This window comes from Bufo bufo, chromosome 5 (genome assembly GCF_905171765.1).
Source record: "Bufo bufo chromosome 5, aBufBuf1.1, whole genome shotgun sequence".
Taxonomy (NCBI): Eukaryota; Metazoa; Chordata; class Amphibia; order Anura; family Bufonidae; genus Bufo; species Bufo bufo.
Genome location: NC_053393.1, coordinates 44314368 through 44331351, shown reverse-complemented (window position 1 = coordinate 44331351; position 16984 = coordinate 44314368). Strand labels below are relative to the sequence as shown.

The 16984-nt window shown below is 43.8% G+C and overlaps 1 protein-coding gene across 2 annotated transcripts in view; it reads right to left on the bottom strand.

Annotated features, from left to right (window-relative positions):
* Nucleotides 1–449: 449 nt before the first annotated feature.
* FAM91A1 (family with sequence similarity 91 member A1) overlaps nt 450–16984 on the bottom strand; it is a 59598-nt gene continuing 43063 nt past the window's right edge. For both annotated transcript variants that reach the window (XM_040432342.1, XM_040432343.1), the window contains exons 15-24: nt 14232–14355; nt 11919–12067; nt 11656–11790; nt 11398–11511; nt 9630–9702; nt 8344–8496; nt 7136–7240; nt 2767–2890; nt 1151–1220; nt 450–912 (exon numbers count right to left, since the gene is read on the bottom strand). In XM_040432342.1, coding sequence (XP_040288276.1) covers nt 721–912; nt 1151–1220; nt 2767–2890; nt 7136–7240; nt 8344–8496; nt 9630–9702; nt 11398–11511; nt 11656–11790; nt 11919–12067; nt 14232–14355 — 1239 coding nt within the window. In that variant the 3' untranslated portion in view covers nt 450–720. The remainder of the gene's footprint in view (nt 913–1150; nt 1221–2766; nt 2891–7135; nt 7241–8343; nt 8497–9629; nt 9703–11397; nt 11512–11655; nt 11791–11918; nt 12068–14231; nt 14356–16984) is intronic.

The window sequence follows — 16984 nt, the reverse complement described above, 5'->3', positions numbered from 1 at the left end:
ACCGGCGGGGGGACCTGGGAGTGACAAGGGATCGGCGATTCATTTTGTTATGCCATTCCTTCCATTTAACAAAATGAAATTTATAGGTCAGACAACCCCTTGAAGGGGTATATCCAGTAATAAAGTCTATGGGACTGACGGATTTAACACTGATCACTTACCCGGTGGATAGGTGAAAATCGCTAATAACGCAATATAACTGGACTACCCCTTTAACTAAGTGGTTCTTAATAATTATTTTTTTTTTTTTTCAGAAACTGAAAAAAATAAAGTCTATCAAAAAGTCTAAGAACCTGAAAGAAATAGCTGTGTTGTGTACTAAGGTCACGTGATTGTATCTGTCCAATGGCAGTGGCTATGGGAATAAAAACGCCACAGTAACGTGAAGCCATTGGACTATGCAGTCACCCCGGAGCATGGGGACCATGAAGATTTTTTTTTTTAAACCCCATATTTCTTGCAGGTTCCTGATGGTTTTTGAAAAACAGACAAAAATCACAATAACCCATGGGCGGGTTTGATCATTTCTTGCTTACGCTCGCCTCTAAATCTACAAAAGGCGCACTAGGAATGTACAAGGAAATGCAGGATATTTGTCACAGGGCACAAGAGTGACCAGCCGCAGACTCTACGCTGCAAAAACATAACCCACACAGCAGCAATAAATACGAACACCGACGGGGCAGGAGATTCACAGGTAGCTGGGGATCATGCCGAGTGTCAGGCCTGCTCGCTTGGTATGTGCACGTGGTGAGCGGAGACCCGCGCCCGACCGTTCCACTCAGAAAGGATGCCATCTTGAAATATCAGATTCTTCGAAGGCAGGGGAACACCAATGTCTGACGAGCCCGCCTGTGCCAGGACGTTGGAGGTGCCAGTCTCAAACATGTTTTCACCTGCAGAGTTGCTTTCCTATAAAAAGATCGGTGAGATGGTGACACAGGAAATGGAACGCTTTCCCCGTTATTAGTTTTAACTTTGCCTTTAATAAAAATTCACATTGCACACATTGGATTGTGGCCTTGACGAGCCCTGAAGGACATCACCTCAGTAGCACACAGCAGCTCCTATCTTCTTAGTAATCACTGGGGCGGGGGGGGATCTTGGCACCGGGACCCCCCTTTACAATATAAATACGTATAAATGTTACCTGGAATGATTGAACAAAGCTGAGAACCTGGAGGGAAAGTTTCCGGCTGGAGTGAAGGAGATGTTGAAGACTATGGGAGGAAAGCGAGAAGAGAGAGAATGACCGGTCAGTGGGGACTTCCTCCACAGATTGGGGTCTAATCCTAACCTGTTTTGTGGAGCCATATCAGTTACCTATAGACTAGGGCCTGAATATGGAGGCAATGTCATCCACCTTTCTATATCTACACACATTCCATATGTAACAGTACTGGGCAGCACTGGTGCCCTGCAGCGCTGGGGTAGTGGGTTTAAATTCAACCAAGGACAACATCTGGATGGAGTTTGCATGTTCTCCCCGTGTTTGTGTGGATTTGTATGCACAATGATACAGATGGCGCCAGTGACCGTATTACGGTATGTGTGTCCACAGTGATACAGATGGCGCCAGTTACAGTATGTGTGTCCACAGTGATACAGATGGCGGCAGTTACAGTATGTGTGTACAATGATACAGATGGCGGCAGTAACGGTATGTGTGTACAATGATACAGATGGCGGCAGTAACGGTATGTGTGTACAATGATACAGATGGCGGCAGTAACGGTATGTGTGTACAATGATACAGATGGCGGCAGTAACGGTATGTGTGTACAATGATACAGATGGCGGCAGTAACGGTATGTGTGTACAATGATACAGATGGCGGCAGTAACGGTATGTGTGTACAATGATACAGATGGCGCCAGTTACGGTATGTGTGTACAATGATACAGATGGCGGCAGTTAGGGTATGTGTGTACACAGTGATACAGATGGCACCAGTTAGGGTATGTGTGTACAATGATACAGATGGCGCCAGTTACGGTATGTGTGTACACAGTGATACAGATGGCGCCAGTTACAGTATGTGTGTACACAGTGATACAGATGGCGCCATTTAGGGTATGTGTGTACAATGATACAGATGGCACCAGTTACGGTATGTGTGTACACAGTGATACAGATGGCGCCAGTTACGGTATGTGTGTACACAGTGATACAGATGGCGCCAGTTACGGTATGTGTGTACAATGATACAGATGGCGGCAGTTACGGTATGTGTGTACAATGATACAGATGGCGGCAGTTACGGTATGTGTGTACATAGTGATACAGATGGCGCCAGTTACGGTATGTGTGTACAATGATACAGATGGCGGCAGTTACGGTATGTGTGTACATAGTGATACAGATGGCGCCAGTTACGGTATGTGTGTACAATGATACAGATGGCGGCAGTTAGGGTATGTGTGTACACAGTGATACAGATGGCGCCAGTTAGGGTATGTGTGTACAATGATACAGATGGCACCAGTTACGGTATGTGTGTACACAGTGATACAGATGGCGCCAGTTACGGTATGTGTGTACACAGTGATACAGATGGCGCCAGTTACAGTATGCGTGTACACAGTGATACAGATGGTGCCAGTTACGGTATGTGTGTACACAGTGATACAGATGGCACCAGTTACGGTATGCGTGTACAATGATACAGATGGTGCCAGTTACAGTATGTGTGTACACAGTGATACAGATGTTTGCAGTATAGAGGGCACTGTCACAGGACAGTGATGGCGGCTCTGGGGTGATCACCTCTCTTTTCCGCACAGTCCATGGGCAGCGATCTTTTTGCACACGGTCTGGTTGAGTTCGGAGCTGAACAGCGGGATTCCATAGCAAAGTTCCAGGGGCACCCAGTCTTTCTCCACTGCCGGTGCTGTAACATGCATTCAAGACATGAGATTAATGCAGTCTCCCTATACCATAGCAATGCAAAGCAAATCTAACTCAAATCCTCCAGGCCGGGCACAGATTCTGATGACATGCAGCTACCTAAACCAAAGAGAATGGAGTAAACCGCTGGAGATCAATGAGTCTTCCACATTTTGCTTCTCCAGTCTTAATAAAAAACGGCTTCAAATTTTTAATATCCTTTGAATTTCAGATTTAAATCATCTACAAGATCACAGTTTGCTTTCAGTGAATGTAAACATTCTGGATTAAATCTAGGGGCCAAAAGCTATATAGTCCCAAAACTTCTCACAGCTCTAAAGTAAATACACCAAAAGTGCAATCTGACCAGTTTGCTACAATGTATCAGTGCAGGTGAAATGTATCAGTCCAGAGTTCACACTGCTTAGCAGAGGACTGTCCAGATTTTGATACAATGGTAGCAAACTCTCAGATGTGAGAAGTATCAGATCTGCACTAGCTTCCCACCAATGGATCTAAACATTTCTATTCATCGGCAGCAAGCAGAAATTAAAAGGCTGAATTGAAAGTAAAAAAGTATACGAGAACGTTTCATTATAAAACATCATTAGACAAAACCAGAAACCCTGAACTCTGATTTCACTAATAACCAGTGAACAATCAAAAAAACATCTGCATAGTTTAGGATTAATATGGCGGCCAGTAAGCTGTACAGGCACAAACACATCATAGATTTAGGTCAGGGGTGTCCAACCTGCGGCCCTCCAGCTGTTGCAAAACTACAACTCCCAGTATGCCCAGACAGCCTCCAGCTATCAGTCGACATCAGGGCACGGTGGGATTTGTAGTTTTACAACAGCTGGAGGGCCGCAGGTTGAGCATCCCTGATTTAGGTCATAAAATGCGAATGGCCACGTTGTATTTAGATCTGACATAATATAACACACATCTTCCTGACATAAAGCTCCAAATCCCTTGTATAGATATAAAGTTACGTGATCAAATTCTGTCTACCTGCAGCCACCACTAGAGGGAGCTGACTGCATACAGTTCATACATTAAACCGAAGTATAAACTGTATACATCCAAACAAAATGTCTGTGGATGACTACAGCGGAGTAATCAGGATAAGGTGACCCAGTCACAGAAAACTGTTTATGCAGCATTAGAAATAACACCAGGCACTCAAATATGGAATCAGATAAGATATCTATTTAAATGGAGATTATACTCCCTAAAATAGCAGTGTAAAATTGAATAAAATGGCAAATATCATTACATCCACACAATAACAGCAAAAAAATATATAAAACCGCATTAATAGCAGCAATGGATACAGCATAGGAGACCACAATCAATGGATAAACATCAGAAGGTCCAAATATGTAAAACCGCAATTCATATATTGGTATATTACTTGTTAATATCACCCTTTCAAATGGTTGCGTTCAGCTTCAGTAGGGTGGTCCGTCCCGTATATTGCTCCTCCCAAGGGTTTCAGGCAAACAAAACGTAAGCAGATAATGGCAGGAACTCGGGGTATCAAACAGACACCGTGCGATAGTGTAACAAGGTGGCGTCCCACCTATTAACGCAACTGTATCAACTTTACCGAAGTCCAGCCGGTGTCTTCTTATCCTTACAGGAACTTGAAATGTTCGCAATGAACCAGACGCCAACTAAATGTCCGCTCACATGACTTGTTAGAGCTTCGTATGACCGGAGCTTTTGGGCAAAGATTCCTCCAGTAATCGCCGGTCTCTAACACGGCCGTTGAGCTTTTAAAGTCCAGGGAAACTACTGTCCCGGCAGTACAAGGTCTGAACTATACGCGGTTCAGTTTTTTTTTTAAATAACCCGTTCCTCAGTGGTAACCTTGAAATGTTTCCCCACATCCTTTTAAATTGGATTATGGCAGACGCTAAAATCCGAACCGGAATCACATCATCCCAAAGAGATATAGAAGACCCAGATTTTTCAATATTTAAATGTTTCCTTAATGATGCGGTTTCTGTGCGTTTACTGCACGATTTTTTTCTCTCATTGCGTTTTATATGCTATTGCTGCTTAAAGTATAACTGTCGTATTATTATTTTTTTGGAGTATTGGATTGTGGTGATTAATATCCCCTTGGTGACCCTATTTCAACTTTTCACTGTGTATTCAATTACCTCTTAATTCCACATTTTTGTTCCCTGTTCTGCCTACTTTTACCTGTGCTTAAATAGGGTTGCTAGGCATGGTCCGTCTATCCGCTGCGTGCAAGGTCACATTACTGACAGCCAGGGACTGTAAGTAAATGATTAAAGCCAGGTCCTCCCCAGCAGCTGATAACAGTGCCTGGGCTGTGTGCACTTCTCCCTGTCCCTGCGCTTGGCAGACGCTCCCTCACTCAGCAGAGCTGGAGAATGCAGAGTTGGAGCAGCGCAGAGCAGGGAAGGGAGATCTGCCATCTGCTCAGTGTATAAATGAAAGCAACATGTGGTAAGAGGACCCCTTTGTGCTGCAGGAGATTAACCCTTTAGGGGGGAGGGCTCTGGTTACTGACACTTTTGGGGGGCTATTGTTACTGGCTAGTGAGGGCAGGCGGGATTAGCCTCAGGGTGAGGGCAGTGGCGGCCATCTTAACTGAATAGTGAAATTGCAGTTTTATGCAGACTGGTTACTAAGGGCTGAATCTTATTAAATATGAGGTAAGTCAGTCTAATAGGAACTGATTCTGGAATATCATGTTATTAGTAACTACATATATGAAAATTGAGATTAGGGTCTAAATGTGACAGTTATCCTTTAAATACAATACAGATAATATTCAATATAAAATTTAATTTAAAAACAAACTCATATTCCGTGATATAGCCAATCAGCATCCATATTTAATATGCAACTGTCAATCCAACAAAGGCAATAATTCACTTATATTGCGGCTAATATTCATATCCTCAACAAATGTATTCCCACATTATATATATTATATATATAAAAAAACATATAATATATAGGGAAAGCCCATTGACACAAGGAGACCAAAAAGTGTTTCATGAGTCTTCCATTATCTCAAGGGGCACCCAATCACAGGAAGCCATAAAACTCCCAATCTGCATTTAACCCATTAGGAATTAATGAGCCAAAATCAACAGCTAGATTATATTGCAGAGGCAGTGAATTTTATTTTCAAGCATAATTATTTTGTATTTAATTCAGAGTTTTTTTTTGCAGAAGTCTGGTACCGCTATGGGCACCAGATTCGCCCCCAGTTAGGCAAATCTTTTAATGTCAGATTGGGAGGATGAAGTCATCCTGCCAATGTTGGGGGCGGATCTGGTGCTCTGGAAGCGGTACATAGACGATGTTATTTTTATTTGGAAGGGGATCAGAATTGACATTGAGTTCCTTTTTATGTAATATAAATTCGAATGACCTGAATCTCCATTTTACAGCAAATATCAGCAAGACCAGCATTGATTTTGTTAGAGACCGGCGATTACTGGAGGAATCTTTGCCCAAAAGCTCCGGTCATACGAAGCTCTAACAAGTCATGTGAGCGGACATTTAGTTGGCGTCTGGTTCATTGCGAACATTTCAAGTTCCTGTAAGGATAAGACGACACCGGCTGGACTTAGGTAAAGTTGATACAGTTGCGTTAATAGGTGGGGCGCCACCTTGTTACACTATCGCACGGTGTCTGTTTGATACCCCGAGTTCCTGCCATTATCTGCTTACATTTGTTTGCCTGAAACCCTTGGTAGGAGCAATATACGGGACGGACCACCCTACTGAAGCTGAACGCAACCATTTGAAAGGGTGATATTAACAAGTAATATACCAATATATGAATTGCGGTTTTACGTATTTGGACCTTCTGATGTTTATCCATTGATTGTGGTCTCCTATGCTGTATCCATTGCTGCTATTAACGCGATTTTATATATTTTTTTGCTGTTATTGTGTGGATGTAATGATATTTGCCATTTTATTCAAGTTTACACTGCTATTTTAGGGAGTATAATCTCCATTAATTAGATATCTTATCTGATTCCATATTTCAGTGCCTGGTGTTATTTCTAATACTGCATAAACTGTATACAGTTAGCGCCCCCTAAAGGTGTGTGCAGACAGCCAAAATTGTATTATTTAATCAGAGATTTGGAGCTCTGTATTAGAAAAACAAAGCGATATAATGTTCATGGGAGGCTATAATATTAGGCCACTTGTATCAGGCCGGATGGGACTATATTGAGGACTGTACCTTCGCTGACTTTCTGTCCTGGTTCCACTGCAAACTCTTCAACAACGAGCTCGAAAGACTCTGTGCTGCCGTCGACTTCAGAGGCGAGTGCTAAACAAGACTCATCTGTAAGACCAAAGAACGGTACATGAACCCTCTGCATGAGGGATGCCCAACCTGCGCCCCTCCGGCTGTTGCAATAGTTAGAGGCTGTCCAAGCATGCTGGGAGTTGTAGTTTTGCAACAGCTGGAGGGCCGCAGGTTGGGCATCCCTGCTCTGCATCATCATTATTTCACACTCTCCGTGAGGAAAGATGTATTATACACTCAACAGGATCGGCAATCACTCTAAAAGGTGTCAGAAGTGAGCGGCCCTGCCATCTACCCCCTAATGGGTCAATTCTGACACCCATAATAAATAAAATATGTATGTGTATATATATATATTTTTTTTTTTTTGTGTCCACCAAATTTGCAAATCCTCTCTTCACATATTATGTAATGATTTTAAGTTCTTCTCTGTTCACATCTAAAGTTAAATCCTGATTCTTGTTACTGAAGAGCAATGCATTGTGGGGGCTCAGATCACAGTTTACATAGTTGAGAGCTAGGCTGTTAGGTCTCGTGTTTTGGACACAAAATGGCGAAAATTCTATTTAAAAAAAAAACGTAAAATAAAAAATAAATAAAAACATTGAACTAAAGTATCTTTATAACATTTGGTTAATCTTAATAAAATCTACAATCTTAAATCTTACAAAAAAATAAAAAAATAAATAAATCACTTCTCTTATTGAAAAAGCTCTACTCAGCCATTCCATGGTAACATCTGTTTCAGGAAAAGCTGCCATTGTTTATTTTTAACGAATTCCGCTCATTTTTGTAAAAAAAAATCTAAAATAAAAAATCCGGTGGAAAACCCTTTTTAAATGGTAAAAGGGGTTTGTCCAAGATCTAAAAAGAAGTTATCGTTGGCCGAACATGGGCTGAAAATTGAGAGAAAAAAAACCCACTACTCACTGGATGGAAGGTGCAGCACTGGAACTGGCCGGCGCCGACAAGGGGTGTATTTTTACACTTTTTTTTATTTATTTATTACCCACGCTTGGCCAACCCATCGATTTTTTTTTAAATTTTTTTATAATCGGACAACCCCTTTAAGATTTATTTATATAAATCCTTCAAGTACCTTGTACAGAGAGATGTTGATGCAAGAGTTAAGCGGTTACCTTTTTCGTCAGAGGCATCGCTCAGTCTCCTCTGGCTGACGTGATGGCTGCTGGGGTTCAGCATTGTGACGTACCCACAGAAATGCTCCAGATCCATCCTCTCCCTTAAGACTTGTAGAGCTCTGTGGACGCCCATATTGTGACTGGAGAACTCTGCAGACAGACAACGTGTTGGCATTTTATAGATGCCCTGAAAACACTGGGGGTCATTTATTAAAACCGGGGTCTAACCCCTTTAGCTGGCGGTGGATCCGCCGAAGTTGTGTAGAGGCGCCAACCTCTACATAACTTCGGCTTATCCACTGCCGGTCTAATGGTAAGCCAGCTCCCGTCCCGCCCCCCTTTTTTAGACCTGGAAAAGTCGCAGATTGTAGCGCAAATAACCTGCACCTAATATAGGCAAATTTCTTATAGTAAATGACCCCCCCCCCCCCCCCCACACACACTATTTCTAGCACAAAGGAGTCTAAAATACGAGTGATGGTCTCCTCCTTGCCCCAAGCTCTTTCCCCCATCCTGCATGCCAAGATGATTCAAACTTACAGACCTGATGAAAATGCAACAGAAGAGTCAGAGGTGGTGAGATTAAAGGGGTATTCCGACTGGTATAAGTTCTATCCTATTTGCGGGATAGGGAATAACTGTTAGATTGGTGGAGGTCCTACTGCAGGGACCACCATCGTTTAATGAGAATGGGACCATGAAATAGATGGAGCAGCGGATCCCACTCCATTTCTACAAGAGTTTCAGCTCCACTATTTCTGGAGCTCCCATAGAGATGAATGGGACGGAAGTTGGCATATCTGACCTGCGGCTCTGTTCATTTCAGGGAGCTCCGTGGGGTACAGGATCCCCGTTCTCTTGATTTTTGGGGGTCGTGTGGATAGGGGATAACTTGTAAGAATGGAATAGCCCTTTAACTTCTGTGGGCCCTGACTGGCATTGAGGATGTATAGCAATGTATGAGGATGTAAAGGCAATGTATCCTGGTGATCAATCTCCTTTTTAGCTCTAACATTAGGAAATACCTACTACAAAAACACAGCATCAGAGGTGAGATCTAATGTGGATATCAACATTGTCCAGTCTTTTCATTCTCATGGAGACATGGTGTCTGGCAGCAGTTTGCTCCCTTCTTCCCATTCAGAACACATGCAAGCTCAGTAGAGCCAAGCATGCAAGTGTGTGTGTCAACTGGTTGACAGTGTAAGACATGTCCACTAAGGTAAATCACTGCTGCACATCGATATTATAGTATGCATATGCACATACAAATATCTTCTTACCTCCACGCAGTTCTGATTCATCGAAGGGGAAAGGAACATGCGCGGTCTCTCCCATTCCATGCATCCCATGACCCTGAGCCGAAAGAAATATAAATGTACAATTAGCCAACTAAGGCTACGTTCAGACATGGTGGGCTTCAGTGTGGTTACAGTACAATACACAGCAATGCAGTTTTACAAACTACCCCCCCCCCCCCCCCATACGCTGAAAACAGAAAAAAAATCTGCACACCATGGACTTTCACACTGAAAGCACATCAGACGTGGCATGGACTAACCATTAAATTACCATTTTATACACCACATTTGAATGGAGCCAGAGCTTTTTCATTACCAATATTTATCATCTACCCACAGGATAGGCCACAAATGTACGATTACTGGGGGTCCAGGCACAGGGACAATGGGGAGTCCACAGTGAGAACGGTGCTGCAGTGCACATACGTGACCTCCATTCCATTAATTGTCTATAGGACTGCAGAGTATCGCACTTTGCCATCTCAGTCCATCCGACAGGAAATGGAATGGCGGTCACACACGTGCTCTCCTGCTCCCTTCACACCCCAGACCGCAGTTAACATGATCGGTGGCGGTCCTGGGAAACATGCATTTACCACCTAATCTGAGGATAGAAGATAACTGTTGTTAATGGGGAGAAAAAACATTTAAAGGGGTTCTCCAGGATTATATTAATAGCCTATCCTCAGGCTAGGTCATCAATATCAGATGGGCGGTGGTCTGACTACCAGCACTGTTGGAAGAGGCTGCTGTGTTCACCATGCTGCTTATACATCCTCCATAATACAGTATTCTCCAAAGCTCCCTCTAGTGGTGGCTGCAAGAAGCTAGGCACATATTTAAAGCGACAGTCCAGCTCAAAAATGTTCTGTAAGTCAGGATCTAGAGGCCGATTATCTGCTGTTTTCTTCTGATCTCACTCCATGGCTGCTTTCTAGCTTGGCTCCATTAGGGCAGAGCTGTGAACGGTGACTACAGATTAGTGAACGGTGACTACAGAAGCTGTGAACGGTGACTACAGTGCCCAACGGGAGTCTGAGGCACACCACCTGTCTCCTGATTGGTTCTGGAGGCTGCTCTCCCTCCCCTTGGCAGCTGTGTATAATGGAGAGCAGATTCACTTTACATCCAGGGCAAACTGAACATAAAAAAGGTACATAATACTAAATCAGGCTACTTTCACATTTGCGTTGTTAATTCCGGCAGAGGATCTCAATACCGGAATTAAATGGATCGGTTTTGATTTTGCACATCAGGAGGCTTCCCTTTCGTTAGGATGCAGTTGTGTGAAATCAAAACTGAAAAAAACAGATCCGCCACTAAATACATTAAAAGTCAATGGGTGATGGATCCGTTTTTTTAGGGTCCTCAAAAAACGTATCAGTCACTACTGACTTACATTGTTTTCAGTGCTGGATCAATTTTTTTCCCCCCTTTTCATGGACGGACACAAAACGGAATGCTGCCAGAACGGAAGACATCCTGAACGTTCCATTCAGAATGCATGAGGAGTAAACGGAAAAGTTCCCAGCATTCCCCCCCGGTATTGAGATTCTCTGCCTGATCTCAATACCGGAAAACAACAACGCAAGTGTGAAAGTGGCCTCACCCTGGTGAATGAGACTGTAAGGTCTATTTAATGCTATGTCTATGTAGAGGATTCGGAACTCTGTTTTAGGAAAACTGCATTCTCCCCCTATAAAAGATATTTAAATGATCAATGAAGGAGAAGTAAACCCAGCGGACGTACCTGAATGAGAACAGCGGAGTGAGTGAGTGCATCATTCAGCATCACCAGGACATTAGACGTAGGGACCACGCCGGGATCATGTCCCCAAGACGTTATCAATAGCCGGTCATAGGCCTATAAAATACATCTGTTCAGATCAATCACATGACAGGAATTAGACAGGAAAAAGCGCCACAGGGGACGGACATTTGTGAGAGTCAGTGTCACCCACCAGAATGATGGACATAGAGGATATGGAGTCACATTCACACTGCTTACCAGGAAAACATCTGGTAACTTGCGGAGTCTGGTTCCCTTAGACAGCAAGAGGGATGGCGGCCCATAGCCAGAAACGTGGTATATGTAGAGCTTAAACCATATGGAGCTGACTTCAGGGATGGCCGGCCCAATGTGCTGGGAAAAAAAATCGAAATAAGGCCCCAATCACATGAACATCCCCTGTACTGTTCTTCAAAGAAGAAGCATCTCTCAGAACGCAAGGCCGCACATCTCAATCCCTGAATCACCAGGGTGAAGCCTACCTGGGGTGTGCAGCTGCTGATCGGCCGGATCTCGTTGGTGAGGGGCGCCATAGACACCAGAAGGGAGTAGTTTTTGTTTAAGACTCGACTGCAGGTGGCCGGGTCCAGACCGAGAAGACTTTCACATCGCAGCAGATCCAGTGGTAGACCTGCACTTACAAAACAGACATCTGCTGAAGGCCGTACATACACTAGGATATGCCATCAACGTCAAATAGGAATGGGTCCGAGACGTGGGACCTGCACCTATCTCCAGAGCGGGAACCCCAAAGTGAGCGGAGAGCAGCTGTGCATGTGCGTCCACCCTCTGTTCACCACTATGGGTGTTCCTAGCAATATGCCATCAATGTGAAAACCACTTTAATAATCATTTTACAACACTTAAAATTTAAACCTGGGAGCTATAGGGCAATAACTTAAGGGGGGAAGGGGGTTTGGTGATAATTTTTATTTAAAAAATTGGGTCATAACATGTTGAAAATAAAAGAGAACCATAACTCTGACAATCGCCGCCGCTGTTCTGCACTTCCTGCAGCGGCTCAACACAGGTGGGTCACCCCTAAGGCCGGCAGCTAGTGATTGGTAAAGGTTCCTTGTAATTTTCAACAGGTTCTGGCACCTTTTTATTTTTTTTATTCAAAATTCTCCTAGGAAACTTTTTTAAAACTCTATGGCCCCTTTCAGACGAGCGAGTCCCACACTCTGGACTCACAGCGTGAGAATGCAGCCGCTCCCATCCTGACCTCCCAGCAGTGATCGGTCGCATAGCATTATATTGCTTTAAGATGCAGCATTATGTCCGTGTCATCCAATACATTCCAGAACTGCAAGGGTTACACAGAACCATAAATCAATATAATGCTATGCAACCCCGTCAGGACAGGAGCTGCTGCATACTCACACTGCGAGGGACTCGCTCGTCTGAAAGGGGCCTAAAAGGGAATCGGTAACCAGCTTTATGGCGCCCTAAGGATAAATTCATTAGAGTTACCAGCCTCAGAAACTGCAAATTAACATCACCTCAAATAAGAGCCTTCATAAATGCTTTACAGAGATAGTACCAGACACATCTCATCTTTAACTGTACAGAGAAGACTGCGAGAATCAGGTGTTTATGGTCCAGATGCTGCAAAGAAGCTACTACTGAGGAACAAGAAGAATTGCTTGGGCCAAAAAACACAAGGATGGACATCACTCCAGTGGAAATCTGTACTTTGGTAAGATGAGTGATGAGAGAATTTTGGTCCCAACCACCATGTCTGTCCGAGACACAAAAAGTGAGCGGATGCTTTCTCCATGTGTGGTTCCCACTGTGAAGCATGGAGGAGGAGGTGTGATGGTGTGGGGGTGCTTGGCAGGTGACACTGGTGGTTATTTATTCAAACTTCAAGGAACACGTAGTCTGCAGCCATGTCATGACATCTGGTCTGTGCTTAATGGGACCATCATTTGTTTTTCAACAGGAAAATGACCCCATAGTCACACCTCTGTGCTATGTAGGGGCTATTTGACCAAGAAGGAGCGGACGGAATGCTGTGTCAGAAGACATGGCCTCCACAATAATCCGACCCCAACCCAATTGAGATGATATGAGATCAGTTGGTTTGCATTGTGAAAGACTGTAAAGACTTTGCGAAGGAAAAGCAGCCAACAAGCACTCAGCACCCCGGGAACTCCTTCAAGACCCTTCCAGGAGACCACCTTATGAAGCTGATTGAGAGAATGGCAAGTGTGTACAAAGCTGTCACCAAAGCAAAAGGGAGCGACTGCGAATAATCTAAACTATAAAACATATTGTGGTTTAACACTTTATTGTTAGTACGGAATTCCATGTGAATTCTGTTATCGTTTTTATGTCTTCAATATGAATGTACAATGTAGGAAAAAATAATGGTACTGAATTGACCTTTTTCTTTTTTACACTATATACATATATATTTTTATTTTATGAAACTTTATCTAGCCTAATGTACTTTCTGTCCCGCTAAGGGACTAAATGTGGCAGTCCTCTCCCTCTGTGAAACTCCTTAAGTGCTACTATTAACAGTGTCATCTAGGGGGTTAACTAAGCCCTGCTCATGGCATGGCACAGACGATGGCATAAATGGCGGCAGCGGGGAGAAGGATAGACCATGCAGGGTCGCCTGCACTCTGGAAAGTTTTCCCCGAATGTCCATGTGTATATTCCTATATTGCTGAGGAATCAATAGTTTTAAAATCCTGATAATTAGGCATCAGTGGACCAGACCATACTAACGAAGCAGAATTTTACTGCATTGTCACGAGCAGATAAGACCAGATGCGTTTTCTTACCTGTACTGGACTGTTCGGAAAGCGTAATAAGTTCCTTGTTGTGACGCAGGAACAGGATGGTATTTCGTAAAGTGAGTGCATGATCAAAGTACCTCTGAGCCTCTCCTTCCCCTGTGCTTTGTACCTGCAAGGGACAGACAACGACATTATCTACCGTCCAAGGCATGCGGCTAAGGCCCTAATGCACACAGCCGTTGCTCTTTGCAATCTGCGGTCCCCGATGCACGGGCACTATCCGTGCGGCTGCCGCGACAGATCCAGACCCATTCAACTTGAATTGGTCCGTGATCTGTATGCAAGTTCTATTATTTTGCCGTACGGAGGCACGGAGAGGAACACGTAATGCTTCCATGCCTCCGTTCCACACTGCACCTTCTGGATTGCGGACTCATTCAAGTGAATGGGTCGGCATCCATGATGGGGTGAGCACACGGCCGGTGACGGCATATTGCGGACCCGCTGTTTGCAGGAAGCAATACGGGCCACGCCTGGCAAGGATAATGTGTATCATTTTGTGTATGAAGCTCCTGTGCGTATCTATGTGTCACTATGGTTAGAGGGGTTGTCCAAGATAATTACAAATTCTAGTAATGCCCCGATATGATGTAAAACTAAAAAAATAATGACATACTTTTTCCTTTCTCCTGCACCGTTGGTCTGGTCCTCCTCCTGCTGTCCGTTTACAGGCTGCAGTAATGATGTGCAGATACAGTCATGTGAAAAAATTAGGACACCCTTTGAAAGCATGTGGTTTTTTGTAACATTTTTAATAAAAGGTTATTTCATCTCCGTTTCAACAATACAGAGAGATTAAAGTAATCCAACTAAACAAAGAAAACTGAAGAAAAGTCTTTTCAAGATCTTCTGTAAATGTCATTCTACAAAAATGCCTATTCTAACTGAGGAAAAAGATAGGACACCCTCACATGTATTCCCTCTTAAATTGGCTCAGATCTCACACCAGGTGCACATAATTAGTAGATCGTTACTCTGCATGTTGAATGAGGCTTGCCCTATTTAAACCTCAGACATTTAGTTTGGTGTGCTCCTGACTGTTGAAGTGAGAGTGAGCACCATGGTGAGAGCAAAAGAGCTGTCAGAGGACTTCAGAAAAAAGATTGTAGCAGCCTATGAGTCTGGGAAGGGATTTAAAAAGATCTCAAAAGATTTTGAAATCAGCCATTCCACTGTCCGGAAGATAGTCTACAAGTGGAGGGCTTTCAAAACAACTGCCAACATGCCCAGGACTGGTCGCCCCAGCAAGTTCACCCCAAGAGCAGACCGCAAGATGCTAAAAGAGGTCTCCAAAAACCCTAAAGTGTCATCTCGAGAACTACAGCAGGCTCTGGCTACTGTTGATGTAGAAGTACATGCCTCTACAATCAGAAAGAGACTGTACAAGTTTAACTTGCATGGGAGGTGTGCAAGGAGGAAACCTTTGCTTTCCAGGAGAAACATCGAGGCCAGACTGACATTTGCCAGAGATAAAGTTGACAAAGACCAGGACTTCTGGAATAATGTTCTTTGGACAGATGAGTCCAAAATTGAATTATTTGGACACAACAGCAGAGGACATGTTTGGCGTAAACCAAACACAGCATTCCAAGAAAAGAACCTCATACCAACTGTGAAGCATGGAGGTGGAAGTGTCATGGTTTGGGGCTGCTTTGCTGCAGCAGGACCTGGTCAGCTCACCATCATAGAATCCACGATGAATTCTACTGTGTATCAGAAGGTGCTTGAAGAACATGTGAGACCATCAGTTAGAAAATTAAAGCTGAAGCGGAACTGGACCATGCAACATGACAATGACCCAAAACATACTAGTAAATCAACCAAAGATTGGCTGAAAAAGAAGAAATGGAGAGTCCTGGAATGGCCAAGTCAAAGTCCAGATTTGAATCCCATTGAGATGCTGTGGGGTGACTTGAAAAGGGCTGTACGTGCAAGAAACCCCTCAAACATCTCACAGCTGAAAAAGTTCTGCATTGAGGAGTGGGGTAAAATTTCCTCAGACCGATGTCGAAGACTGGTAGATGGCTACAAGAACCGTCTCACTGCAGTTATTTCAGCCAAAGGAGGTAACACTCGCTATTAGGGGCAAGGGTGTCCTATCTTTTTCCTCAGTTAGAATAGGCATTTTTGTAGAATGACATTTACAGAAGATCTTGAAAAGACTTTTCTTCAGTTTTCTTTGTTTAGTTGGATTACTTTAATCTCTCTGTATTGTTGAAACGGAGATGAAATAACCATTTATTAAAAATGTTACAAAAAACCACATGCTTTCAAAGGGTGTCCTAATTTTTTCACATGACTGTATACAGCGTGTGACCGCTGCGGCCATATACCTGCATATCACTTGGTCACTTGAATTTTTAATTATTAAAAGGGAAATGTTTTATCAGAAAATGACCTATTGTTTAACAAGTAGGATACATTTACGGCGCTGGAAAGTTGGTCAGAAATCCCAGCGCCAATTCCTTGCTCGGTGACCGGGGTACGATGGCTGCTCTGCACGGCAGGCAGCCATCTTTCCTACGGGCACAGGGGGGTGGTACAGGGGTTGCACAAGGGGTGACTGGTGCTGCACCAGTCTCCCCCGAGGTCAGGCAGGGGACTCCAGTGTTTGGCGTCCCCTGCCAGCGCTGCGATTGGCTGGAACAATGCTCCAGCCAAAGGCAGCACTACAAGAAAGGGCTGAACCTGTCTGCAGGCAGCCATTCTAGCTCGTGACTGCGTGCAAAGAGGTTCTG